Source organism: Oppia nitens, unplaced genomic scaffold (genome assembly GCF_028296485.1).
Source record: "Oppia nitens isolate AA-2021 unplaced genomic scaffold, nextdenovo-longstitch-racon4-pilon3 scaffold1_pilon_pilon_pilon, whole genome shotgun sequence".
NCBI classification, from domain to species: domain Eukaryota; kingdom Metazoa; phylum Arthropoda; class Arachnida; order Sarcoptiformes; family Oppiidae; genus Oppia; species Oppia nitens.
This window is the reverse complement of record NW_026533199.1, coordinates 5,075,034-5,098,997: the sequence shown is the minus strand read 5'-3', so window position 1 is coordinate 5,098,997 and position 23,964 is coordinate 5,075,034. Positions and strand designations below refer to the sequence as shown.

At 29.1% G+C, this 23,964-nt stretch overlaps 8 protein-coding genes across 10 annotated transcripts; 4 read left to right on the top strand and 4 right to left on the bottom strand.

Moving 5' to 3' along the window:
• Positions 1-411: 411 nt before the first annotated feature.
• Positions 412-2,797, bottom strand: LOC128951885 (leukotriene A-4 hydrolase-like). Of its 3 annotated transcripts, none has more exons than XM_054297180.1 (4): positions 2,657-2,797; positions 1,990-2,517; positions 678-1,927; positions 412-609 (listed from the first exon to the last, which is right to left on the bottom strand). In XM_054297180.1, the coding sequence occupies exons 2-4, from the start codon at positions 2,497-2,499 to the stop codon at positions 489-491; spliced, it is 1,881 nt and encodes a 626-aa protein (XP_054153155.1). In that variant the 5' UTR covers positions 2,500-2,517; positions 2,657-2,797; the 3' UTR covers positions 412-488. The 3 variants fall into 3 exon arrangements, with proteins under 3 accessions (XP_054153155.1, XP_054153154.1, XP_054153153.1); XM_054297179.1 differs by having other exon boundaries at positions 1,990-2,514; XM_054297178.1 differs by lacking the exon at positions 2,657-2,797 and having other exon boundaries at positions 1,990-2,625.
• A 1,704-nt stretch (positions 2,798-4,501) lies between these two features.
• On the top strand, positions 4,502-6,369 carry LOC128966339 (claspin-like). The gene is made up of 3 exons (XM_054313187.1): positions 4,502-5,949; positions 6,010-6,275; positions 6,356-6,369. The coding sequence occupies exons 1-3, from the start codon at positions 4,502-4,504 to the stop codon at positions 6,367-6,369; spliced, it is 1,728 nt and encodes a 575-aa protein (XP_054169162.1).
• A 325-nt stretch (positions 6,370-6,694) lies between these two features.
• On the bottom strand, positions 6,695-7,757 carry LOC128951891 (protein ABHD11-like). The gene has a single exon (XM_054297187.1). It carries the CDS (start codon positions 7,671-7,673, stop codon positions 6,711-6,713), a length of 963 nt encoding a protein of 320 aa, XP_054153162.1. The 5' UTR covers positions 7,674-7,757; the 3' UTR covers positions 6,695-6,710.
• Positions 7,758-8,307: 550 nt separating this feature from the next.
• LOC128966338 (DNA polymerase alpha subunit B-like) lies at positions 8,308-10,817 on the bottom strand. Its single transcript, XM_054313186.1, has 6 exons — positions 10,461-10,817; positions 10,093-10,379; positions 9,798-10,024; positions 8,769-9,743; positions 8,517-8,697; positions 8,308-8,451 (listed from the first exon to the last, which is right to left on the bottom strand). The coding sequence occupies exons 1-6, from the start codon at positions 10,543-10,545 to the stop codon at positions 8,308-8,310; spliced, it is 1,899 nt and encodes a 632-aa protein (XP_054169161.1). The 5' UTR covers positions 10,546-10,817.
• Positions 10,818-11,192: 375 nt separating this feature from the next.
• Positions 11,193-12,064, top strand: LOC128966337 (N-acetyltransferase 9-like protein). The gene is made up of 2 exons (XM_054313185.1): positions 11,193-11,887; positions 12,021-12,064. The coding sequence occupies exons 1-2, from the start codon at positions 11,305-11,307 to the stop codon at positions 12,062-12,064; spliced, it is 627 nt and encodes a 208-aa protein (XP_054169160.1). The 5' UTR covers positions 11,193-11,304.
• LOC128951892 (zinc finger protein-like 1) lies at positions 12,049-13,331 on the bottom strand. Its single transcript, XM_054297188.1, has 4 exons — positions 13,230-13,331; positions 13,030-13,141; positions 12,475-12,967; positions 12,049-12,387 (listed from the first exon to the last, which is right to left on the bottom strand). Exons 1-4 carry the CDS (start codon positions 13,329-13,331, stop codon positions 12,192-12,194), a joined length of 903 nt encoding a protein of 300 aa, XP_054153163.1. The 3' UTR covers positions 12,049-12,191.
• A 323-nt stretch (positions 13,332-13,654) lies between these two features.
• LOC128951888 (proline-rich protein PRCC-like) lies at positions 13,655-15,019 on the top strand. Its single transcript, XM_054297185.1, has one exon. It carries the CDS (start codon positions 13,668-13,670, stop codon positions 14,655-14,657), a length of 990 nt encoding a protein of 329 aa, XP_054153160.1. The 5' UTR covers positions 13,655-13,667; the 3' UTR covers positions 14,658-15,019.
• Positions 15,020-17,903: 2,884 nt separating this feature from the next.
• LOC128966336 (uncharacterized) lies at positions 17,904-23,351 on the top strand. Its single transcript, XM_054313183.1, has 4 exons — positions 17,904-18,859; positions 18,947-19,137; positions 21,124-21,340; positions 21,441-23,351. The coding sequence occupies exons 1-4, from the start codon at positions 17,942-17,944 to the stop codon at positions 23,349-23,351; spliced, it is 3,237 nt and encodes a 1,078-aa protein (XP_054169158.1). The 5' UTR covers positions 17,904-17,941.
• Positions 23,352-23,964: the final 613 nt, after the last annotated feature.

The following is a 23,964-nucleotide window of genomic DNA, read 5'->3' as shown; positions in this document are numbered from 1 at the left end:
GAAAGTAATTATATAATTATTTAGTTGTAAGCATTTTGGAGTCATTTATTTGTATAATTTATATAAATATTAAGTGGGTTTTAATTTTATCAATAGTTAATTTGTAAAATTTGCTATTATTGTAAATTAAAAAACATTTGTATAACAAATGACATGTAAATGTAATTTAGATCTATATATATATATATATCCCTTATTATATTGATATACTAGACAATAAAAAAGACAACAAAAATTATTTGTAAAATAGTCTGTTTATTAATATAAAAAACAATACATTTATACAGTATATTATAATTACCGGTAGATTTATCATATTGTGGTAATATATAACGTTTTGAAAATTTGTAATCCATTTATTATTATCTTTAATACAAAATTATTTACTTTTATTATATAATTGTAATTCAATAAACATTTAATTTTATTAATATTTTCATTTTGAAATATCACAAAATATTGAAAACAATTGTAGAAATATATATCAATTAAAGTTTAATATTAAGTTCTTTGGCGACTGAATTCAAAGATATACTCATCATTTGGTTCTTATTGGCGTTGAATGTGTTGACAGCCAATTGTTTGGTCTCATCCCAGGCATACAGTGCTCTGTATATGTAAGTGATTAAAGTAATGAGTATTAGAAATAATAACTAAAGTAATGAATTGATTCAAACCTGTAAATTGGTTTCACAAATTTCATCCTTCCCTGTGATGTTATGAACTCAATGGTTTCATTGATACACTCTTTCCAATGAGATTTAAGACCCAAACGTATCCAAATCGATCTGATTTCAGAGTTTTTATTACTTTTGAGTCCATATATTTCAGTCAAGACATGCATTTTTGTTAAAGAGAGTGGTATTTCGCTATCAAGCAATTGGCTTAAGAACTCCTTGACTTGCATTGGATTCATTGATGATATGTCACTCAATTTAAATTCAGACAAATTGTTGTCATTGGCGTTAATCCATTTGTTTGTCAATTCAGTGCACATTTTACTTAAAGATTTGTCATAATCTGGAATAATGGGCGGCATTCCAGTGCTGTGAAGCCATAGATCCCACTCTACTTTACTTAATATATCTGTTTTGTCTTTAAAATAATTTTCCAAATATTCTTTAAAATCATTTGTTTCGATAGATTGATACTTAAAGTGATTGATATATGATTTGAGAAATGGCTCAAAAACTTGTGGACCTCCAAGAAGTTGCTCCAAATAAAACAAAAATGTGTGTCCTTTTTCATAAGGTACAGATGAGAAGGCATCTTCGGGATCAACACCTCTTGGATCAATCATTAATTTTGTGTAATTATTTTGTTCACCCATTGCCTCGATTTCAAACTTTAATGCCTTTAAGCCTCCAATAGCGTTAAATTGTCGATTGGGTTCACCACCATTGAGACGTCCAACGATTTTCATTTCTAAAAATCGAGTGAATCCTTCATTTAGCCAAAAGTTGCCCCAATTCTTATTTGTCACCAGATTTCCTGTCCAACTGTGCGCTATCTCATGTGCCACAACAACATCCAGTGATCGGTCACCGGCCAGTAGTGTTGGCGTAACAAACGTAAGACAAGGATTTTCCATACCTCCGAATGGGAATGACGGCGGCAATACTAACAGGTCGTAAATACCCCAAACATACGGCCCGACAATATTTTCAGCGGTTGTAATAAATTTTTCGGTGTTTGCAAACTCATAGGCACATTGATCTATCACTTCTGGTTCAGACCAAACATGAGATCGCGGACCGATTCTCTTTGACACCAAATCTCCGGCCACTATAGCCATAAGATAACTGGGAATCGCTATCTTTTGCTCAAATCGATACTCTTTAGTCATTCCTTTATCACTTTGATGCCAACTTCCCGATTCAACCCTCATTGCACTCATAAGAACCACCACATCCTTTGGTACGACAACCTATTAAATCAATTATTTGTTTTTAAAAACAAATTATCACTTATTTCTTATTTAATGCTTACGGTTGCATCATATGGTGTTTTGACTGCAGGTGTGTCCTGACACGGGATTATTGATCGGCAATAAATTGCTTGACACTGACTAAACAAATAAGGCTGTCGTTTACCGGCTGTTTGTTCCGGTTTTAGCCATTGAAGAGCTGAGGCCTTATTACTGGTGCGATAGTCTATGCGAATTATTGACCGTTTCTTCGGCGGCAACTTTACGGTCAATTTAGAACCAAATACAGCCACTGATGGACTTAATTCATAACTCAATTGTTCATTAGTTTCACCATTTCTGACATCAAATATACTAAGTTGTGTTGTATCGAGAAATAGTTCATCAATTGTTTCATTTTGTTTATCAACAGTTAAGTCCACTGTTGCCTCAATTATCTGGTCATCAAAATTGATGAATGCTTTCCACGATATATGACTGACCCGTGAAAGGTCTGGTCGCGCGAAAGAATTGGCATCTATTGGGTTATTGTTGAGCTCTTCCATCAGGGCTTCCGTGGTATTGACACTCATCCTTAACCAATTGGTCTGCTTTATAGTATAGTAAATATAAACACTTAATGGTATCAATAAAAGTGATGTTAAGATATATAGTGATGTCATTTATTAATAATTATTATTGAAATTGATTTTTATTATACAGTATAGTACTGTACAGTACAGTACATACCGGTGCTGATGATTGAACTCAAGGGTCCATAAAAAATGACGACCGGTTTAATGGTTGACAACAACAACGAAAACTTTTTAACAGATAAAACACAATTTGTCAGCAATTTTCTTGACATAAATCTGTGTCAATCAATACATTAATCAATTGGTTATTAATTATTATTATAAATTCATTATAATTGCTAATATAATTATATTATTACATGTATTAATAATAGGCTATAAATTTATTATAATTGTAATAAAATTGTCAGTTTATTCAAAACCAAAATATTGGATAATTTAAAAAAATTTATTATAGATGTCTCAGCTATCAGTTTAAGCATTAAATATAGAGAAGGTTTGTTTGCAAAGGTTTGTTTGTAACGTTTAGTACTAAATATTATAGCAATACATTTCAATCACATGTTTAGCACTAAATATAGCCAATAAATACGTAAAACAATAAAGCAATGATTGAAAGTTTATTTTATTGTCTATAAAAGCGCGCAAATTTAGGGTATAGTTATTTGAATACATTTTTTATGGACACTATAATAGCATTACAAACAAACCTTTGCAAACAAACCTTCTCTATATTAATACAATGATATGATTGTAATGTGTAAATGCATTTTTGCATCATTGACTACATAATGCATTTACACATTACAATCATATCATTGTATTAATGCTTAAACTGATAGCTGAGACATCTATAATAAATTTGTTTAAATTATCCAATATTTTGGTTTTGAATAAACTGACAGTTTTTTAAAATATATGATATTTTAACCCCATTTCTAATACATACTGTACTGTATTAGAGAGTAGATGTAGAGAGTGAGAGATTATATTTATTTATTTTAAGTAATAAGATATTTAACATTTAAAATATGATTCAATAATATAGAGGAAATTTCAATGATTACTAAAAATTTATATAATTATTAATTAATTTTGATTCTTATAACTAAACCATTATATAATTTATTATCAATTATTTTTCTCAAATGCATTACAGTATAACAATTATTGTAATATTTGTCTGAAAGTTGCACACAATATATTATATTGATTAACTATTAATATATTTGTGCTTGATAATAAACCATAATATAATACAATTAATGTATAACATAATAATTGGTATAATATTTTTTTATAAACTTTGATACTCTTTTGTAATTTATGATAACATTTATTTAATAACTGCAAATAAAGTATTATAAAATTTACAATATTAAATATATTGGATATTGTATTATACAATATTCAATATACAATTTGTATACTACTGTAATAGTATAAAAATATTTGCATTATATTTTGGTTATTTTTTAAAAATTGTAATACGAAATAAATTATATTAATCTTAATGTCTAATTATATATAAATTAAGTTATAATGAAATAAGTTTGAAAAAGTTAGTTATAAATACAATTCAATCAGTAAATCATTAAACATTATTTCTATTGGTTTTTATTTTATTATATCAATTTTACAGATATTATTGATTAATTGATTATAGATTTCAAAAATATTATTATTAAATTTATTTAATTAATGAATAATTTACTAATAATTAATTTATTGTTTAATATTAGTTTAATAAGTCTTACAATGCATTCAAAGTTTTTAGTCAATAAAGTAATGCGTTATTCATGTAATATAAACGTCAAGTGTTTATACACTAAATGACCGCCAAATGTGTTGTCATTTAAATAACAATAATTTGAGCGCTATTTGTGACACAAGTGTTGCACTGGTTGTCATTGACTATACATTTACAGCGAAAACACATTCATAATTGAATCATCACTAAAACACTTCCAGATTGACCATCAATTGATCCGTCACAGCAATGGACGACTTAATGCCAATCAAAAAATTATCGGTCACTCAGCAACTGTTACGGGAAGCGCGACAAAAAGCGCCGCCACTTAATGTACCGAAACCGCTGTCAGTGGACAAAGAGTTTGTTGTAATCAATGACAAAACGGACGCTAAAAATAAACCGAAGTCACTGTTTGACCGATTTTTAATTCATCGCAACGGAGACACTAGTAGTCTGAATGGCTATAGTCCGCCAAAACCGAAGACAATTTCGGGACCCAAATGGTTGCAATTGAAGAATACAATGACTCAAGAAATGGAAAGCAAGAGATTAGAGTCAGAAAAAGAAAGACAATTAAATGAAAAGATAGAAAATGAAGAAATCGATGAAGAAGTTGTCAATGAGTTGGATAAAGTGTTGGACGACGACAAAGAAGTGGATGAAAATGAGTCAGATATTGAAGTGAATGAAGAAGAGGAAGAGGAAGATGTCGACAATGAAAGTAACGATGAAAAAGATGACGAAGTAGAAGATGAAAGTGAAGCCGAAGTGAATCCATTTGTTGACAATGAAGCAAAAGAAGATGACGAAGAAGTTTTTGAAAGTGAAGATGAAGTGGAAAATGGTAATCAAAAAGGTTTTAACGAAGAGAATGAAAAGAATTTTGATAAAAGTGAAGACTTGAACGAAAAACTATCAGTTAGTGATATACAGAACAGCCAATTGCTAGCGAGTGAAGAATGTGAAGACAGCGACAGTATTTTTAACACATCTATTACTTCATTAAATGAGTCGTTTGAACGCCGGTGCGCGACACAGAAGATTGCTTTGTCTCCTTTTATTTCACAGAAACCCAAACAAAAAAATGGTTTAAGTGATGAAGTTCTTAAACTGATCCCAAAGTTTGATTCAAATACTGATGAATTTAATTCTCAAACACTATTAGATCTGTGTTCCGGAACATTCTCTTCACAGAATGAACCACAAGTGAGTGATGTAAATGAAAATGTTATTAATGAAAGTGAAGACGAAGAGGACGAAGAAATATTTTGTTCAAACAAAAGAGTTAATAAAAGAGTTAATATTGAAAGTGAAGATGAATTAGATTCTAGTGATAATGTATATAATAATGATAATTGTGTTTCACAAAAGTTGAATTTAAAGAGATTTAACGAATCTGATGGAGAAGAACTTATAATTACCGACAATGAAGAAGATGGAAATAATGCGGACAATGAATTGAATGATGAAGAACAAGAGGAGGAGGAAGAAGAAGAAGAAGTAGAGGAAGAGACACAAAGTATTGAAAAACTTGGCAGAGGTTTCTTTGAAGATGAGGCCCAATTGTCTGGAAGTGATGCATCCAGTGATGAGGAAGAGGGTGAAGATGAGGATGATTATGATAATGAAGACGAAGACCAAGAAGAGTTACCAACTGATTATGAGCTAAAAAATCAAATCGAAAGGATTCATAAGTAAGTGATTTCATTGTTTCTATGAATACATATTATATTTATATAATGTTTATTGTTTAGTAAAAAGATGTTGGATGAAGACAAACGACAACTTTTGCTTTTACAAGACATGATGTTTGAAGACGGAGACCTTCACGACAATACTGGAACTCGAGAGAGAAAATTTCGATGGAATGACAATGAAGAAGACGACGACTTATTTAAAAACGATTACATTAATGAGGATTCAGAAGGAGATTATGTCGACTCTGGAGACGAATCAAACATTAAGTGTCCGACACTTAAAATGAATTTAATTGAGAAACAAGAGTCCGATACCAACAAAAGTGATCAAAATTTAATGAAACTTAAGTTGCATTTAGATATAAATACTAAAAATCTTATTAAAAATACCACTTTTGAACAGAAAAAATCGTTTAAATTAACAGAATATTTGGTGACTGACTCTAGACTTAGAGGTTTGTGTCAGTCGTCACCTAAAAGAGCATTGTCTGTGAAAAATAGTTTATTTAAAGCAAATAAAAAGCAAAAGAGATTCAATAAAAATGAACAAAAAAAATCTATTTTTGATATAATTAAGGTCTAATTAAATTAGTTTTATATCTAATTTATCACTTGATTTTATGTCAGTTATTTTATTATTTATTTTTTTATTATAAAATATTTTGTCATACAATTCATTTAAAATATTTAATTAATTTGTGTAATTAATGTGTAAACAATAAAATATGAGAATTTAGTGTATATTATGAATTTAATGCTTATTTGTTTGACTGTTTGTTGATAAATGAAATCATTGTATTAACAAATTGTTGACTTTTTGATGGATGAAGAGATAGCTGATGGAAGTGTTTTTCAAATTTAAAGGTTGAGTTGGGAAACGATTCCTTTAGTTTGCTATAATTATTTGCAGTCATTGAGCTATGTTTTCCGTTAACTATCCACACATTACCCGAGTATTTATTGTCATAAATGTTTAACCGGTCAATACCTTTGATAAGCAATTGGCGGATAACCGGCAAATTGAATGTCCATTTGACGTAACCATTCGGCTGTTTCTTAAGATTCATTAATATATGCATCAAAAGTGTTTTATCCCGAAAATATCGACTCAAGTTTTCTTTGACAATAAGTCTAGCATACGATACGTTTATATTGTTGGGAAGCGCTGACACTATATAATACATGCGGTCAACCACTCGGGAACCAAACAAAATTTGATCCACAGGTGTCATATCAAATGCAATCACTTTGTCTACACGATTGCCAAACAGTAAACTCATGCGAAGCATAGCCAGACCGCCCACTCCATGACCGGCCAACACAGCCCTATCAATCTTAAATTCATCCATAAAATCGCGAACATCTTTGGCTATAAAGTTGATATCCGAGTGGTCAACACCAGAGTGAACACTTTCGCCGTGATTTCTCATATCCAACAAATATATTGTACGTCCGGTTTTCTCAGCCAAAGTTTTGACAATTGTTTGATACATGTCTTTACTGGTGAACATGTGGTGATACATCAGAATCGGAATCTCTTTATCTTTACTTAAATACTTTGGATCTAATGAATAGTAAGATAATGAAGTCTTTGATTTGTCTTGAGAAAGACTATTAGTTGAATTGCTTTTATTATTTTGTGATTTTTTGCCCCAGAATTTAAAGTGTCGACAACTGAATGTGTTTAATGAAAATGTTGTCAACTTATAAGATCTAAACATTTTAATTAAATTAAACAATTTATAAATTAGTATTTGATGTCAAAATTAGAAAATAATAATAAAATTAAGAAACTAAACGACAAATTCAAGTGAATACTAAAAATTGAAAAATAATTAATATATTCTATAGTTTGTATGTTTTCTCGAGAATTTTGGTTACGAAAGTCTATAGTTGTGTTCAATTTTGTGGTCACGAGTTAATTAACAACACTTTTAATTGTATTACAATAGGTAGTAAAGCAATACGTACTGTAGATAAAAATAACAATAGTTATTATACAGTAATTATATGAGGTTACGGTAGTTGAGGTTATTAAAAAATATTTACCTATAGTTATGTTTATAAAAAAAGATTATTTTATTAGTAAATTGTAAAGAAATTAGATATAGAGTTGAAATGTTAGATAATATTACCAAGACACTTTTTTTAAATTTCTAACCCACTTACTCACTCACATCCATTTACTCAATCAATCATTTACTAATTCACTACAATTTACAAATCCTCAAAAAGTTTTTGAAAAAATACAGATTAGATGATTGCCTTAAAATTATTTTAAATATTACTGTAATTAAGGTTCAATAAATAATATATGTACAATATATGTATAAGTAATTTTATGTTTTATTAAAATTAATTAATTTTTATAATTTCAACGTTAGTATAAGCCTCAAGTGAATTATTATAAAGTTTGGCATCAATCGGATCGACTCTAATTCGCGTCAATTTATTTTTGGATATTCTTCCGGTGTTAATGACCACCGAATGCGATATATTCTATAAAAAACATTAAATTACTAAATATAATTTAACGGAAAATAATAATAAACCAAATGACAAACCTTAACAAATTCTCTGAGATCAGATGGCAATAAAATTATGTGTGGGTTAACCGGTAGTCTCAAAAAGTCATATTTAGTAAACTCTAGATTTACTTCAGGATTGGGTGGAAATATGGGATAAAAACTTTTCTGATTTATTATATGTTTGCAAAGTCTGGACAATCTATCAGTGTTTTGGCCGCTAATTAAAAAAAATAATAATAAAATTAGTAATAAAATAAGTATACAAAAAATTGTAACAAAAATATTTACGCAGAAATTTCTTCTTTGCTTAAATGAAGCAAAACATCAGTAGAAGTCATGGCAATAATAAGTCCACTGATGTTAAGTATACATGGATTTGAAAAATAATGTATTTTATTAGACTTGAAAGCCTTTGCTGTGGAAAAGCAATCAAAAGCTGCCGACGGAAATAAATTAAACATATTTAGATCTCTTGTCGACGGAATAACAATGGCTTCCGTCTTAATATCCATTAATTCTTGAGATATATACGTCATTTGATTATAAAAGATATGATCGACTCTCTCTTCTGTTGTCAACAATTTTTCATTCATAGAATCAACAAATGGTCCCAAAAGTATACAAAAGTCAGGTTCATATTTCTTCACATAATCCATGAATGTCTTGAGAGGTTTGAAATCAATTGTTTGGTTAGTATTGAAAGGCCCGGTGGCAACAACTATTGTCACTGGCTGTTGAAAAGTAGGCGCAAGAGTAGGATATTCAAGAATTTGATTGAAGTCAATGATTTCCTGTACAATCAACGACTTTCCCGATTCATTGATCGCTTTACAGGCCATCACTTGTCCGGCAAATAGCGAGTAATTACTTAAACGACTTAAATCTAAATCAATAGACTCCGAGTTTGTTAAATAACGCGATCCTTCAAATCTAATTAAATTATTGTTGAGTTTATTTTGCGTGCAATCATAACAAACTCTTCCGATATAATAAGCTTCAGAAGGACTCTGAACTGAGAAGTGATTCCACGATTCAATGTCCAATTTTTGACGCAATTGTTCGGAAAATTCATCAATTAAATCGTTTAATATTTCATTGGTTTCTTTAATCTTTAGTGACATAAATTTAAATCCTTCCATTAAACTAATGGATCTGTCATACACTTCAACATTATGTTTGATATTAGTATTAATTCTCCATTCATTGTCTGAATAAGAGTTCCCAAAATAACACAAAGTATTGGATTTGATTCCTTCATTAATTCTAATATAAAAATAATAATTATTATAAAATTTAATAAAATTTAATAAATATTACTTAAGAGATGAATTAATAGAGTCATCAATGTTTAAAGCAGGTGTAGTCATAGCGCTTACATCCATATTAACAAAAGACCTATTGATAACTTTTTCTGGTGTCTTAAACACTTCCACTACACTATCTTGAGAGTCAACACACAAATCTATCATTTCTTTGTTAACATTATCTTTAATAATAGTGATATCATCATCATCTTTGTTGTTATCGTCGATCGCTATTTCAATCTACCGGTAATTATAATATATATATAAATATTTTATAGTAAAAACTATTTTTAGTAATTATAAAATACTTTTGTCGTCAATACGGGCACTGATTCTGTAGTCATCTCATTGAACAACATTTTAAAGCTTGAATTAAACGGAGATTTAGTTGTCATTGAATTTCTCGAACGATTCAACTTTTCTGACATTGCTTTTGATTTCTTGTACTCATTGATGGCTTTCTTGTCTAAGTAGTCCAGTTGGAAGTCATCGATCACTTCCAATGTCAAAGGTTTGTGACCTTTGATAAGAAAAGCCAAAAGTTGTGCACAAAGAGTCTGTTCATCGATATCGTGGATAACACACAAGTCTTTCACTATAAATATATTATTAATTAACATTTGAAACCAAATTGTCGGACAAATCATTTAAAAACCAAAATCAATAAAAAACTTACATTTATTGATAACATTGTCATCAATGGTATTACAAAAACCGGATAACTCTTCCCGTAGTTTTTGATCGCAAATCAAAGTAGTCATCGTTGGTATTGTTTATGTTATAAAATGTAATCAATAGATGAAATATAATGAATTAACTCTTTAAACAAAACTCTTGATGAAGATGTAAGACAAATGACAAACAAACGGACAAAACAACAAAAGTTTGCGCCAAATGTTGTCATCACGTGATCATCACATGTGGTCGTCATTGACAACAACGACAACAAACGTCACGTGACTTCCTTTTGTAGTCGTTTTCCGTTTAAGTCAAACGTGTCGTTGATTTAAGACTTTAATTGTCACTGTTTTTGGTGAGTTTATGGACTAATTAATTGATAAATTTAAACAATTTATTAATTAATTGTTATTATATTAAACTATTAATTATTGAATTCAATGTGAATGACACTACAAATGATGTTATTTTTATTGGACACTATAGTTGTTGCTGAAGACTCAATAAGTATCAGAAGCAATGCCCAAACAAATCAAAGAGATTAAGGACTTCCTTCTGACGGCCCGAAGAAAAGACGCAAAGTCTGTGAAGATAAAGAAAAACAAAGACAACGTTAAGTTCAAAGTGCGGTGCAGTCGTTATCTCTTCACTTTAGTCATTCAGGACAGAGAAAAGGCAGAGAAACTGAAGCAATCGTTACCACCGGGACTTCAGGTCAAAGAACTAAAGTGATGACACATTTTGATTGTATTTAACACATTGTATTGAATTCAAATTTTTTGTTAAAACATTTTAATGATTAAATAAAGTGAACATTTAATGATTAACTATTAAACACAATTATGAGTTGCAATTCATTAATGAAAAATCGCCAAATTATTGGCCAAAGTGTTGTGTTAGTGCCCTATCGGGAACTACACGTCCCGAAGTATAACCAATGGATGAAAGATCCGAACTTACAATACCTGACCGGTTCAGAGCCATTAACACTTGAAGAAGAGTTAGAAATGATGGACAGCTGGAACTCTGACGAAAATAAGTGTACATTCATTATATTAGAAAAAAATCTTTTCCAACCCATCGGAGATCAGATTAAGTCAATGATTGGTGACGTAAACTTATTTTTCGATACGACTAATAATGAAGAAAAGACGGCAGAAATTGAAATAATGATCGCCGAAGAGTCATATCGTGGTAAAGGTAGAGGTAAAGAGACCGTACTCTTGATGTTACGATTTGCTATACAAGTGATTGGAGTGAAGATTTTTGTAGCAAAAATCAAATACAATAACAAGAGTTCACAAAATATGTTCATTAAAATAGGATTTAATGAACGCTCCAGAAGTGATGTTTTCGAAGAAATCACTTATGATTTGACAGTCAATGACATGTGGTTCGAGTCTATCGTTAAAAACAACACAAATTGTATTCAATATATTTTACTCTGAATTAATGCTATAATTATTTAACTGATTAAATATAAAAACAAATAATATAATCATTAATAAAATAAATTTATTTTAACATAAAATACAGAAAAAAATAGAAAACATTACAGTAATTGCTTTAATAATTTACAAGAGTTGCAAACGGATCGCATAATAAATTTGTTAATAAAATTTATTCCTTATTTTTGATCTTTAATTTACAAATATTTTTAATGATTGATTAATTACAACAAAAATATTGAAAATTGTTTCAATCATTAGAGGAATGTTTGTCCCAATTGTTATGTTTCCACTTCATTACGAATATTGGGATTAAAGCGCGGATCCAGAAGAGGATCGTTGTCAGCACTTTCGCGACCAAACTTTAAGAAATAATGAACTAAAGTACAAATAACTAAAAATACTATAATTGCTACTATTATTAGCCGTTTTTGAGTCAAAACAGTTTGACGTCGATTGCCGATAGGTGTGTGTAATCTGTGGTCAGATTTGAGATAATTAGAAAATTCGTTATTAAATCTAATTATCAGTAATTTTCAAATATTCGTTGTGTAGAAAACATACCGAAGCCATCTGGAGATGAACTCGATGGGCGACTTTTGTCGATATTTGTCTTCATCGATGTCCAACAATGATTTTCTGGATCCATTATCGTATTTGTTTCTAGTGGTCGACATACCAAACGAGTCATTGTGTGGTGTATTATAATTGGACACATTGTTAATATAAATGGGAACATTAGCCGAACTATTGTTGGGATTGTGATGAATCACTTGTGGCACCGATGGTGACGATGAGTCCATCGATACATTGGACAGTGAACTTTGATTAAGATCTTGAAATGAATGGTCATTTGACTCGATAACAGGCATTCCTAACCCAACTCTCGCCCAACTTTCGTCAGACAAGAGTTTGCGAAACAGATTAATCACTGGACTGTTGGCATTACTTGTCGGGAACATCGGCTTCTGACACGTGGGACAGGTATAGCCGGCCGGTGCCGTGTTTGACGGCAATTGATTTGCGTAACCATTCAGACAATTCAAGTGATATATATCTATAAAATTATAAAACACTAGTTATAGTATTAAACGTAAAAATGTCTTAAAAATCACTTACGATAACATGTAAGACGAATGGTCTGTTCCGATGATAATTGTTGATCACAAAGAAGACAATTAGGGCTATGATTGCTGTCTTCCAACCATTGAATATATGGGGCGACAAAACACTATAAATTGTAGACAAAGACATTAATTAACGATTGAAAAGAAATGATTTTACCGAAAGATCTGATGACAAATGACAACAAGTCTTACCTTTTGATGAGATGTTGTCATACAATACTCGCAGACATTGACTTTACAGTTAAAGCAGAACTGATTCGTCACTTTCTTTTTGGGACATTTGCATAAACCCATTGATTATAGTGACCACCGATGACACCAATTTGAATGAACCAAATAATAGGACACCAATGGTATGATCACTATTAAAGACTAGTCAATTGACAGTAAACTCAGTGAACAACTCATCACAACAACAGTTGACAGCAAACAGTGTTTTGCAATACATTTGAATGTTTGCCACAAATGACGATCACTTCATCTCTTGAAATGGATTTGTGTTTACAAAACATTTACCATAACTAACACAACAACTGAAGAGTTTGTTATCATATAACTGATTGTATAATCAGTTTATGTCACTTAAGATTATCATTGAAGACGACATCAAAGCTGACCATTCATTTAGTCATGTCTTTAGTGGCGTACGAAGCGAGTGATGACGAGTCGATACATGAAGACGATTATGAAGACAAAAATACTTCAAAAGTTACGGTCAATCAATCAAATAGTGTTAACTCTTTCAATGAAGAACTAGTGGAAGACAACCACAAGATATCGGGTCTATTCACTAAACTTCCGGCGCCGAAGACTGTGTCGTCCACTTCATTACCAAACTCATCGCTCAGTGATATTGTCGTCAATAAGAAGACATCTGGAGGTCCCATAAAAATCACTGCACCATCGCTGAAGTATTACACAGAAGATAGTGATTCTGATGAAGAAAGAAAAGCTAAACGTTTTAAGGGTTCGGCCAAAGGTACAGGTCTTACATCTCTTCTACCAAAACCTAAAGGTGTAAATCAAAAGGTCACAAATACTTCATTAATACCACAATCACTGACACGATCTAAACGAAATACCACTCCTTCAGCACCCAAACCAACTCAAACAGCCATTACTGAGAAAATGAATTACTTTTTTGATGATAACGAAAAAAGCTATGATTTAACTCATCATCAGTTAAGTGATAAAGATTACGGACCTCAACCTCAACCTCAACCTCAACCACAATCAATAATTAATGAAACAAATGATTACTCGACATCACAATCATCTTCTTTATCCACTTCCACAACAAGTGGTCAATCAGTAAACAACGACATGGCTTACAAGCGAATGATAGCTTCTAAGTTTGGTAACGAAGACGCAGCAGAAAATATAAAGATTGTAGACATTAATGTATCGCAACATTTGAGTCATTCAAAAGACTGGCTCAAGACTATAACAGAAGAGAAAGAAGAAGAGTATACAGGAGTACAGCCGACATCAACAGCCAAACGAAAACATCAAATCACATATTTAGCTCTTCAGGCAAAACAACGAGAAGTTGAACTCAAGAATCAATGGGCACTAAATAAGGCCACGAAATCACAGTCGCGCGCGAAATACGGCTTTTAATGATTCATATGATTGACTTATTTTGCATTTACTCTATTAATTAAATCATTTACTGACAATCTTTAATTAAAATGAGTTAACAGTTAAAAAAATCTAATCATAAATCATTAATAAATTATAAATAAATTTGAATTATTGAGTAAAACAATGTAATAACTTTATATGTAAAACATTGAAACTTAGATTTGCATTTAAACACACGGAATGACAGAATTGCATTCATAATAATGTATTCAATAGGACATCAAATGCCAAATACAAGATCCATGTCTTAAGATTTAATTGTTTTTCTCAATTTTCTTATATAATAACTAAAAGTAATGTATTTTATACTATAAAATGTCTATATCGGGATCGGACTGGGATTGAGCATACAGTGTGTTAATGTGGACACAGGTATGTTATGAAGTCATACGAATGGACAGACTTATAAATATTAGTTGTTTCCAAAATAAGGTCCAATTTGTACTGCATTTGTCTAATTTGTCATTTATTATATATTATGTATCAGAAATTGTATATTGTATTAAACAATAATTTAAATAAAAATAATACTATGTGTAAAACTTAAAATTGTTAGGATTAATGATTATTGAATTAGTATTAATCAATAAAAACTTTTAATTAATACTTTTATGTGTGTTTCTGGTCTGACTATTAATGTAAAAATCAATTCAGATTTAAATTATTTTATAATATGATAATAAATTTTTTTTTATATTTTCCATAATTTTTGTTATTTTATATTTTTTAAATTTTATTTTTGGATTATAATTATTGTAACAAATATTTATATTATTTATAACACATAAATAGCAATATAAAATAAATATTTATATATTTTTTTGTATAATAACTATTATAATGCGGTATAATTATACAGTATAAATAAAAACATAAGATTTTATAGTATAACAGTTTCACATAAAATTGCTGTAACTTTAAATATTTATAGACTAATAATAATTTTATTTAAAACTTACAAATGACTAACAGTTTTTCGGTGACAATATGTCACACATTATTGTGAAACACTCGAGTGTTTTTGGTCTCAATCTGAGACCATTATCAACGAGTCCGACATTTTTTAGACTACTTTTTCTATATATATATATAAAACTACATAATATTTGTAAAAACTGTATACTTTTTACTTTATGCTACATATTAATATTAATACTGTACTGTACATGAATTTTGCATTATTACTCTGATTTATTTAAGTAAAAATAAAAATATTCACTTTAATATTTACTGACATTTAAATGACAAATGAAACAAACATGAAAGTTATTAATATTAAAATTATTTTCAAATATAAGCACAAAAAATAAAATAAAAGGTTATTATAAGAAACAAAAGACAATTATTAATTGATAGCTTTGAGCGATATTTTTAGTGAAAGAATGGCAAAAATACTTTATATAACTAATAAAATTTTACTCTTTTAAAAAAATCGTTTATTCAGTCAAATATATTTTATTACGTAAAACATAATAATAATGAATATAATTTTACGATTAAATAAACTTCAAAAATTAAGTATCATATAATATATTTTGTTATTTAATGTAAAAAATTAAGTTACAGTAAAATACAAATGATTGTATTGTATAATAAATATAATGTATAGTATTTATTAAAATTATTCTAATTCTTATATATTTATTTATCGGTAAAATGAATAACTTAATTATAATTTGATTAAAAATAATATTAGATTTAAATATTATACAATGTATTATCAAAGTATAATTTGTAAATACTGTGAAACAGTACTGTATTATATTAGTTGTAAATTTATTATAACAATACTACTGTACAGTATTTATAAAAATAATTGAAACTATTGAATATGAATGACTAATTTTAATAATCTTGACAACAAAAAAGTAATCAAAATGAAATATTATGTCTATTTGGAAGCAAATAAATAATTATATAATATTACAATTAAATATTATATCTCATATTTTATCAATACTTTGTAATAAAGTGTACTATTAAGTAATATTAAACAGTAAAATTTAACACATTTTATATTATTTGTTAATATCTCGTTGTATTAATATTATTGCAGAAAAAATATATTAAAATTTAAAAATGCTTTTTTGTCAGTATTTAATAAAATAAAATTGTTCTTAAATAACGAAATATGTTAATCTATAATTTATTAATTAATTTCACAAAATATTGAATACATTACAAAAGTGTAATTACAATTTAATAACACTAATTACATAAATAATTAAATGATTTTTAATTATTAATATCATAAATATATACATTAATATACTATTAAATGATAAACTATTAGTTTATAATTAATGTCTGAAACAGAGAGGGAGAGAATTAGTTATAAAATAATTGTTTAGAACTGTCGATGAAATTCAAATGATAGTTATGGTAGTGATTGTAGTGATTGTTATAAGTGATACATAAAAGGTAAGAGAGTGAGAGCTTTTAAACATTGATAGATAGGTATTGTATTAAATAGTCGAATCAAGTCTAACCCGACTTCAAAATACAGCTCTCTTTTCTCTGATAGTCTGTATGAGGTATGACGTCGTCCTACGAGTGCCAGTGCCACTACAAGTGCCACTACCAGTGCCCAAATTGTAGTCCACATTCCTTACATAGTTTAAGCCACAGGGTGCAGCATTACCTGCCCTTACCTGTATTGCCAACAGCGCGGTACTATTGGACCGAATGGTGAGCTACACTGCCTATACCTGTGGAGATGCTTTTACCTATGGCTCCCCTACCTTAGCGCTGTAATCCCAGGCCTATGTGTTGTGTGCTTCTCTAATAACAATATTTTTTGATGAGCTATATCTCGTTCTTTGTTGTGTCCCTTAACTAGTTGTCTGACATTTAATATTTAGTGTGTTTAGTATATCAGTGATTATTATAGTTATTTGCACTTTCGTAGTATACAATCATCAAAAAAACCAAGGATGTGACTCAAATAATACCTGTCCTCATCAGCCCATACTAAACATTATTAATAATGTCTTTGACGACAAAAACTAAGCAATGGATTAACTACTCATTTGCCACTTCTATAAGACTTTTGATGTTTTTAATAAATATTTGATAAAAAACGAGTCATTAAATCCAAATGCCTTTTCTTAATCGTAATTGTCTTTGAAAACTAACTAAATTTCTAATATTTATGTCAATTTAATTTAGTTTTTATACATAAGTTTCAAAAAGTTTAATATCATTTAAAGGATTGACCACAAAGTTATTAAGAGATATGTGTTGAATATAATCATAAGTATATGATGTGTTCAGAAACTTTAATACAAGACTATCACAATCGTGGTAGTCATGTCCCAATCCAACTGCAGAGTAACCATCTTCCGGGTCGATCATCAGTGATGGTGACAGGTGTTTACAACGACAACTGTCCCGTAAATAATATGAATACATTAACCGGCGAATCCAACATTTATATGGAGCCGTCATTAACTAATTGTAATTATCAGACAACACATCCGGACAATTACTATAACTCGTTGACATCACATCGTAGTAATTGTCAGTCACCACAACAAAACCACAATCAACTAAGCGATGTGTTCAATACTATTGGTCCCAATACATCGGTGCCATCGTCACCATTGTCAACATTATTGCCAACAACTCCGTTATCAACAACTATGCCATCACTGCCGCCATATGCAACCGACTATTTATCATCCAATTCACATCAACATCACAACAGTCATACTCCTAATGACCAACAAATACCTCAGCAATACTTTCACGATCATCTCATCCATCAGTCTCAAGAGTTTTTGCCATTATGTGATTTGCTTTTTAATATTATCTCATTGGCTGCATATTTCTGTGATGTCCTCTTTGACTCTATTACTGCATACATACTATTTCTGGAGCAGGACTTCCTTTGGTTATTCATTACAGTCACACTCATCTTATTCTCAGCTCTGGTCAGCCAAATATTGTCCTATCAGTGGTATTGGCGTAAAAGCAAAGACAGAATGTGTGACCAATGCGCTGACTGTCAAAGTGTTAGTGTACTATCCGTTCATATCTTATTATGTGGAGTATTGTGGCGTTATTTTAAGCTCTTCATTCCTGTCGACTTGTCGTCTGTGAAGAACGAGGTCCGGGATCTGTGTCTTCTTCGTATGGTTCATGCATTTTGTTCGGCCGCACCAATGCTAACTATACAAGTATTTGATTGTCATCTTAATTATACTATTAATCATAATATTATATTAGATTTATTAATAATTTTATTATTATATAATCATATTTAGGTATATCTATTATGGAACCGGCCATCGATGGACATACAGAATCGCGATTTAACTTTTGTATCAATATTTTTATCACTATTTAGTGTTTGTTGGGCATTGGCATCCTTTAGTAAGAACGTGCGCTCCCATAACATCCATAAGCTGGTGCTCACGTGGCTCGGAGTCATCTTTCAGTTTTTTTGGCGTTTGGGGTTTGTGTCCAACTATTTCAATATATATTTGTATTTTATTATAACACTATTTATATTATATTTACTTTTTTCTTGTTGTCTCTCTTTATATCTGTTCATAATATATAATATCATTTCATATTTATTTGTCATTTCAGATTAATATTTGTTTTGTTTAATGCAATGATATAATAATATCCATCCATTAGATTCACATATGTTTGACAAACTGATAAACTCTATCGTTTCCCAAACCTATTGAGAATAGCCGTCAAAATTTCTATACTTTTAGTCCAAAATAATGACACGAAATGCTTTTGTTTCATAACTATATTGAGTCAAATAAAACATTGTTTTATAGTATATCATACTATCATATAAATTTATATCTCGTATAACAAGTCATGAAAATTCAAACAAAAAATGTTATAATCTTATACTACTTTAATATCTTATAGTACATGTATTAGGATATTAATGGCAAATAATAATAAGATTTAATGCATAATTCATACTTATATTAATAATATAAAAACAATTTTATTAATTATAATATGATACAATTAATAATATCAATTAAGTGAACTAAAAATATATTTCATATTAATGTAAGTTTAATCATAATATGAGCTCATTTAGTCACAGCAATAGTTTATTTAATAAAAAAAAATGAGAAAACACTCAAATCACTGATACAGTAGTGAAGTGATTGTTACTGTAGTAGCAGTGAAAATAATGGACCGAAAGAAAGTCGATATATTTTTATGTCAAGAAAATAAGTTTTTGACTTTTAATAGAAACCAACTTTTTATTATTATTATATATATATATATATGGAATATATTTGTGGCATATTTTTTAGCAAAAAAGAAAATGCATGACTGCTTCCAAACTAAAGATGTATTTCAAAGATATTTCATATTTTAATCTATTGCTACCAACTTTTGACATACATTTTTATTTGATAATACTTTTATATGTATTGTTGCGTTTAAAAAATTCAAGTATTGCTTATTTTTAATTCAATCATTGATTTTTATTTAAATATTACATCTAAAAATTGTTTATTAAATATAATAAAAAGAGCTTTTATATTGATTTCGTTATCTCTGTAAAGCAGTATAAATATATAGTAAAAGACAAATACAAATATTTATTAACATATACTGTACTTTAAGTTATTGAATATATTTCTAATAAGTTATTTGACATATTTTAATTGTGCTTAATATGCTGCAAATTATCATTATAATAAATTTTGTTTAAAATTGAAATACATTTAATGAATGCTTGAATTGATTTTAAATATTGAAATGACAATGTATTGCATTCATTTGAAAACATTTAAATACTACAGTATATAATGTATTATATAATTATATGATTTTATAATATATTTTTTATTTGTTTTCTAAAGTTGTAAAATTTGCTTTTTAGTTAAATTTATAGTTAATTTTAGTAAACCATTTTATAAGCTAAACCAATAATAAAATCTAAGATTAGTAAATTAAATTGTAAACAAAAATTTAGTTTAATATTTTCTCAAATTTAATATCAAAGAATTATTTAAAAAAATAAAGTATAATCTTTATATTTCATTTTATGTAAATAATGCTTTATTAAAAAATAGTTTTAAAAACTAAATTAAATTTTGATGGATAACTAAAACAGTTCTGTTTTTAACCTTTGATTAATATCAACATAATTTAGACAAATATTATTTATAAGTATTTTATATAAGCAAACATTTTTCTGACATTTACTTTTAATGCAAGTTTATTAAGAGAAAATTGAATGCCATTCGCACACAAAACACATAAAAGAGATGCATTAATAACTATAGAATTCAATATAACTCAAAAAACTTTTTTAAATATGCTTTTATATGCACTTTGTATTTTGATTTATTTAATTTAATAAATTTCTTTAATTATTATCGTAGAAATTTATTTTTAGTTAATATAAATAAAATGTTTTACAATATTATTATTATTTAAAAAAATATAGGACTATTGGTTCGCGAGTAATAGCTCTGACCATTTATGCCACTGTTTATAGCTATTGGATATTTGCAGTGATTATTCTCCACTGGTTTTCAATGTTTTTATGGCTTTTATCGCCGAAGAATCTGTTTTACGGCGAAAAGATGTCATCCTTTAAAAGACTCGGTTATACATCACTGATAGCATGGGTTTACATATTTTGTTACATTAATATGCAAGAGGTATGTGATTTGATATACAGTACAATAATAGTGATAAATATAATAATTTTTATGCAAAACAAATGTTTAATTAATTAATTTTATAAATAAATATTTTTAGGACAACTCTCAGAACCGAATGATTGCTTTTTACTCCATAATGTTTTTGGAAAATAGTCTACTATTAGGCATCTCTTTGTTTTTGAGTCCAGACTCAGCCCTAATCACTTCATGGCTTCAGGAGATGTCATTTGCAGTTGGTTTGGGAGGTTTTGCTGTCGGAATGCTTTTTATGATTATTTATTACAAATTCTTTCACATAAGACATTTGAAACATACACTACTTGTTTCTAATTATGACATAAACATTGAATACCAGTCCAACCATTGTCCAGAACACGGAGATCAACTATACGGCAATAATATAGGAGTTTCTGAGACACGATTAAATCAATTGTCCGGTGGAAATAAATTACAATTTCCTCTTATGAACCACCCGTCCAATAGTGTAATGAGTGGTATTCCCGGAGTATTTAATTGTCGTCTAAATCCAGCCTTAAAGCGTAAAAAGAAGAAGCCGTCGACATTTATCCCACCACCGCATCCACACATCACTGCTGCCAATACGCACAGCGGTATAACATCACCGATCATTACATCCAATAATTTGGGAAACGGTCAAAACAGCAAAAACTTAACAAAAACAACAAAAGCACCGCCACTTCCCAGTCCATCAACATTCTGGAAAAAGTCTGAAGTGGCCAATGGTTTTCTTCAATCAAAGTCCATATCTCCAGCTATTGCTTCATCACCACTAACATTATCAACGAAGCATCCCTTTAGTGCATCAATAGCTCCATCACCTGTTGTTAACTTTACCACAGATCTAAATCAACAATTATTGTCGACCACTATTAAGCCTACAGTAAATAAGCCACAAATGGTTCCTAACATACCTCCTAATACAACACCAACACCTGTTCCATCACAAAGAAAGTCAAATATCAATAATAATTGCAACGGAAAATTAGCCAAACCTAAAGCACAAGCGGCTAACACTGTGTCCAAAGTTAATATACAACAAAAACTTGAAGAGAAAAAACAGCAACAGTTTATGCAATTGAGAAAAATTGAAGAAGAAATCAAACAGGGAATCATTTCAAAGCCACATATCATTGAAAGAATTAAATCACCAAAACTTATACAGAAAACAGCGCCGCAAACCAAAAGGCAACCCTATATTATGGGCACTTCCAGACCAACTGCCAGTAATCATACATTTGCTCCCCTAAGCAATCGTGGCATTCATTACTATTATCATCCCGTTTATCGGCGACTAAAGCTAAGGTCTCAAACACCAGAAGTGCTTTTAGAGCCACACTATTTAGACAATAGTCGTATTTTTTATGACTATCCATCCTGTGTTTTACCACCGATTCACTCCAGACTTCTCAAAGTACCGCTTGAAAACTCGGCCGAAGAAGAAGAGGAAGCCGAAGAAGAAGTGAATAATCAAAGAAATGATAATAAAGTTGAGACAAATAACCGAATAATTTCTAATAATATACAAAACTTTAAGAATTTGTCCAACAAAGACAATGATATGAAAATGTTTAATAATAGTGACAATAATCAAGTGATTAATAGGATTACATCAGACATTGATAGTCATATGTCATTACCCCGGTCATACACTTTGCCCCGAGAATTTCAATACGCCCGCGCGGGACATACCGGCGTTAAATCTGTCAAAAGTGCTATCAATAAAATGGCCGATTCTAGTGGCTACTTGAGAACCAGTTCCCGTATTCGGCGACCATTATCTTCAGCAGCGGAACAATACGTCGACACCAATTCAAGCAATGATGGAGACGTTGACTCGGATGTCAATCCCGATGAAGACTATGACATAACTGCTGTTCCAAAGATTATCAGAGGACCGGCTAATCAACTGAGATCTCCTGATCGTAATAACCGAACGCTTAGAGACTATCATCTGATTAAACAAAAACGACAGGAAACGCCTCTCTAATGATATATTTATAAATGTTTTTTTTTATAAATAAACATTTATTTATTTATTTAAAACACAATCTATTATCAATCTATGATATTACAAATTATACTATTTATTATCTACTGTATAATTTTAGTATATTTTACAAATTAATACAAATAAAAACAATTTTTTGTCATTTATTAAACACATTATAATTATAAATAATATAAAGTATTAAATATTTTAATAATTGTAAAATAATTATCTATATTTTTACTATTCTTAATTTTATTTCTAACAATTTTAAATATTATGTTATTATCTAAACATTATTATGTATTTGTGTGCCATTTAATTGTATTATATATTATTAATACTGTATTCAAATTTCATTTAAACAAAGCTTAAATTTCCTAATATCCTATTATTTTTATATTTTATTTAAGATATACTATATTTAGATATATGTACATAAATAATATTATTTTATATATAAGTTGATTATTTATATCTTTAATTGATTATTTTTACATAAAAGATTGATTATATTTCTATAATATTTAATATATGTTTGTACAAAAACTAATTAATAACTAACATTAATAAATAAATTTAATAAAATTTAAGTAAAAAGTGATTATTCAAA

What these genes read in the sequence shown, in the direction of transcription:
- LOC128951885 (XM_054297178.1), bottom strand. Translation starts at nt 2,589, where the DNA reads ATGACATCACTATATATCTTAACATCACTTTTATTGATACCATTAAGT. An exon ending in AAACACCATATGATGCAACC is followed by an intron (nt 1,928 to 1,989) that starts GTAAGCATTAAA and finishes TTGATTTAATAG; the next exon opens with GTTGTCGTACCAAAGGATGT. An exon ending in TTTGTGAAACCAATTTACAG is followed by an intron (nt 610 to 677) that starts GTTTGAATCAAT and finishes TTACATATACAG; the next exon opens with AGCACTGTATGCCTGGGATG.
- LOC128966339 (XM_054313187.1), top strand. Translation starts at nt 4,502, where the DNA reads ATGGACGACTTAATGCCAATCAAAAAATTATCGGTCACTCAGCAACTG. An exon ending in CAAATCGAAAGGATTCATAA is followed by an intron (nt 5,950 to 6,009) that starts GTAAGTGATTTC and finishes TTTATTGTTTAG; the next exon opens with TAAAAAGATGTTGGATGAAG.
- LOC128951891 (XM_054297187.1), bottom strand. Translation starts at nt 7,673, where the DNA reads ATGTTTAGATCTTATAAGTTGACAACATTTTCATTAAACACATTCAGT.
- LOC128966338 (XM_054313186.1), bottom strand. Translation starts at nt 10,545, where the DNA reads ATGACTACTTTGATTTGCGATCAAAAACTACGGGAAGAGTTATCCGGT. An exon ending in TGACAATGTTATCAATAAAT is followed by an intron (nt 10,380 to 10,460) that starts GTAAGTTTTTTA and finishes ATATATTTATAG; the next exon opens with TGAAAGACTTGTGTGTTATC. An exon ending in TCTATTAATTCATCTCTTAA is followed by an intron (nt 9,744 to 9,797) that starts GTAATATTTATT and finishes TTTTTATATTAG; the next exon opens with AATTAATGAAGGAATCAAAT.
- LOC128966337 (XM_054313185.1), top strand. Translation starts at nt 11,305, where the DNA reads ATGAGTTGCAATTCATTAATGAAAAATCGCCAAATTATTGGCCAAAGT. An exon ending in CGTTAAAAACAACACAAATT is followed by an intron (nt 11,888 to 12,020) that starts GTATTCAATATA and finishes AAAACATTACAG; the next exon opens with TAATTGCTTTAATAATTTAC.
- LOC128951892 (XM_054297188.1), bottom strand. Translation starts at nt 13,331, where the DNA reads ATGGGTTTATGCAAATGTCCCAAAAAGAAAGTGACGAATCAGTTCTGC. An exon ending in CATTCGTCTTACATGTTATC is followed by an intron (nt 12,968 to 13,029) that starts GTAAGTGATTTT and finishes ATAATTTTATAG; the next exon opens with ATATATATCACTTGAATTGT. An exon ending in TTCATCTCCAGATGGCTTCG is followed by an intron (nt 12,388 to 12,474) that starts GTATGTTTTCTA and finishes ATCTGACCACAG; the next exon opens with ATTACACACACCTATCGGCA.
- LOC128951888 (XM_054297185.1), top strand. Translation starts at nt 13,668, where the DNA reads ATGTCTTTAGTGGCGTACGAAGCGAGTGATGACGAGTCGATACATGAA.
- LOC128966336 (XM_054313183.1), top strand. Translation starts at nt 17,942, where the DNA reads ATGATGTGTTCAGAAACTTTAATACAAGACTATCACAATCGTGGTAGT. An exon ending in CACCAATGCTAACTATACAA is followed by an intron (nt 18,860 to 18,946) that starts GTATTTGATTGT and finishes AATCATATTTAG; the next exon opens with GTATATCTATTATGGAACCG. An exon ending in CAGTTTTTTTGGCGTTTGGG is followed by an intron (nt 19,138 to 21,123) that starts GTTTGTGTCCAA and finishes AAAAAAATATAG; the next exon opens with GACTATTGGTTCGCGAGTAA.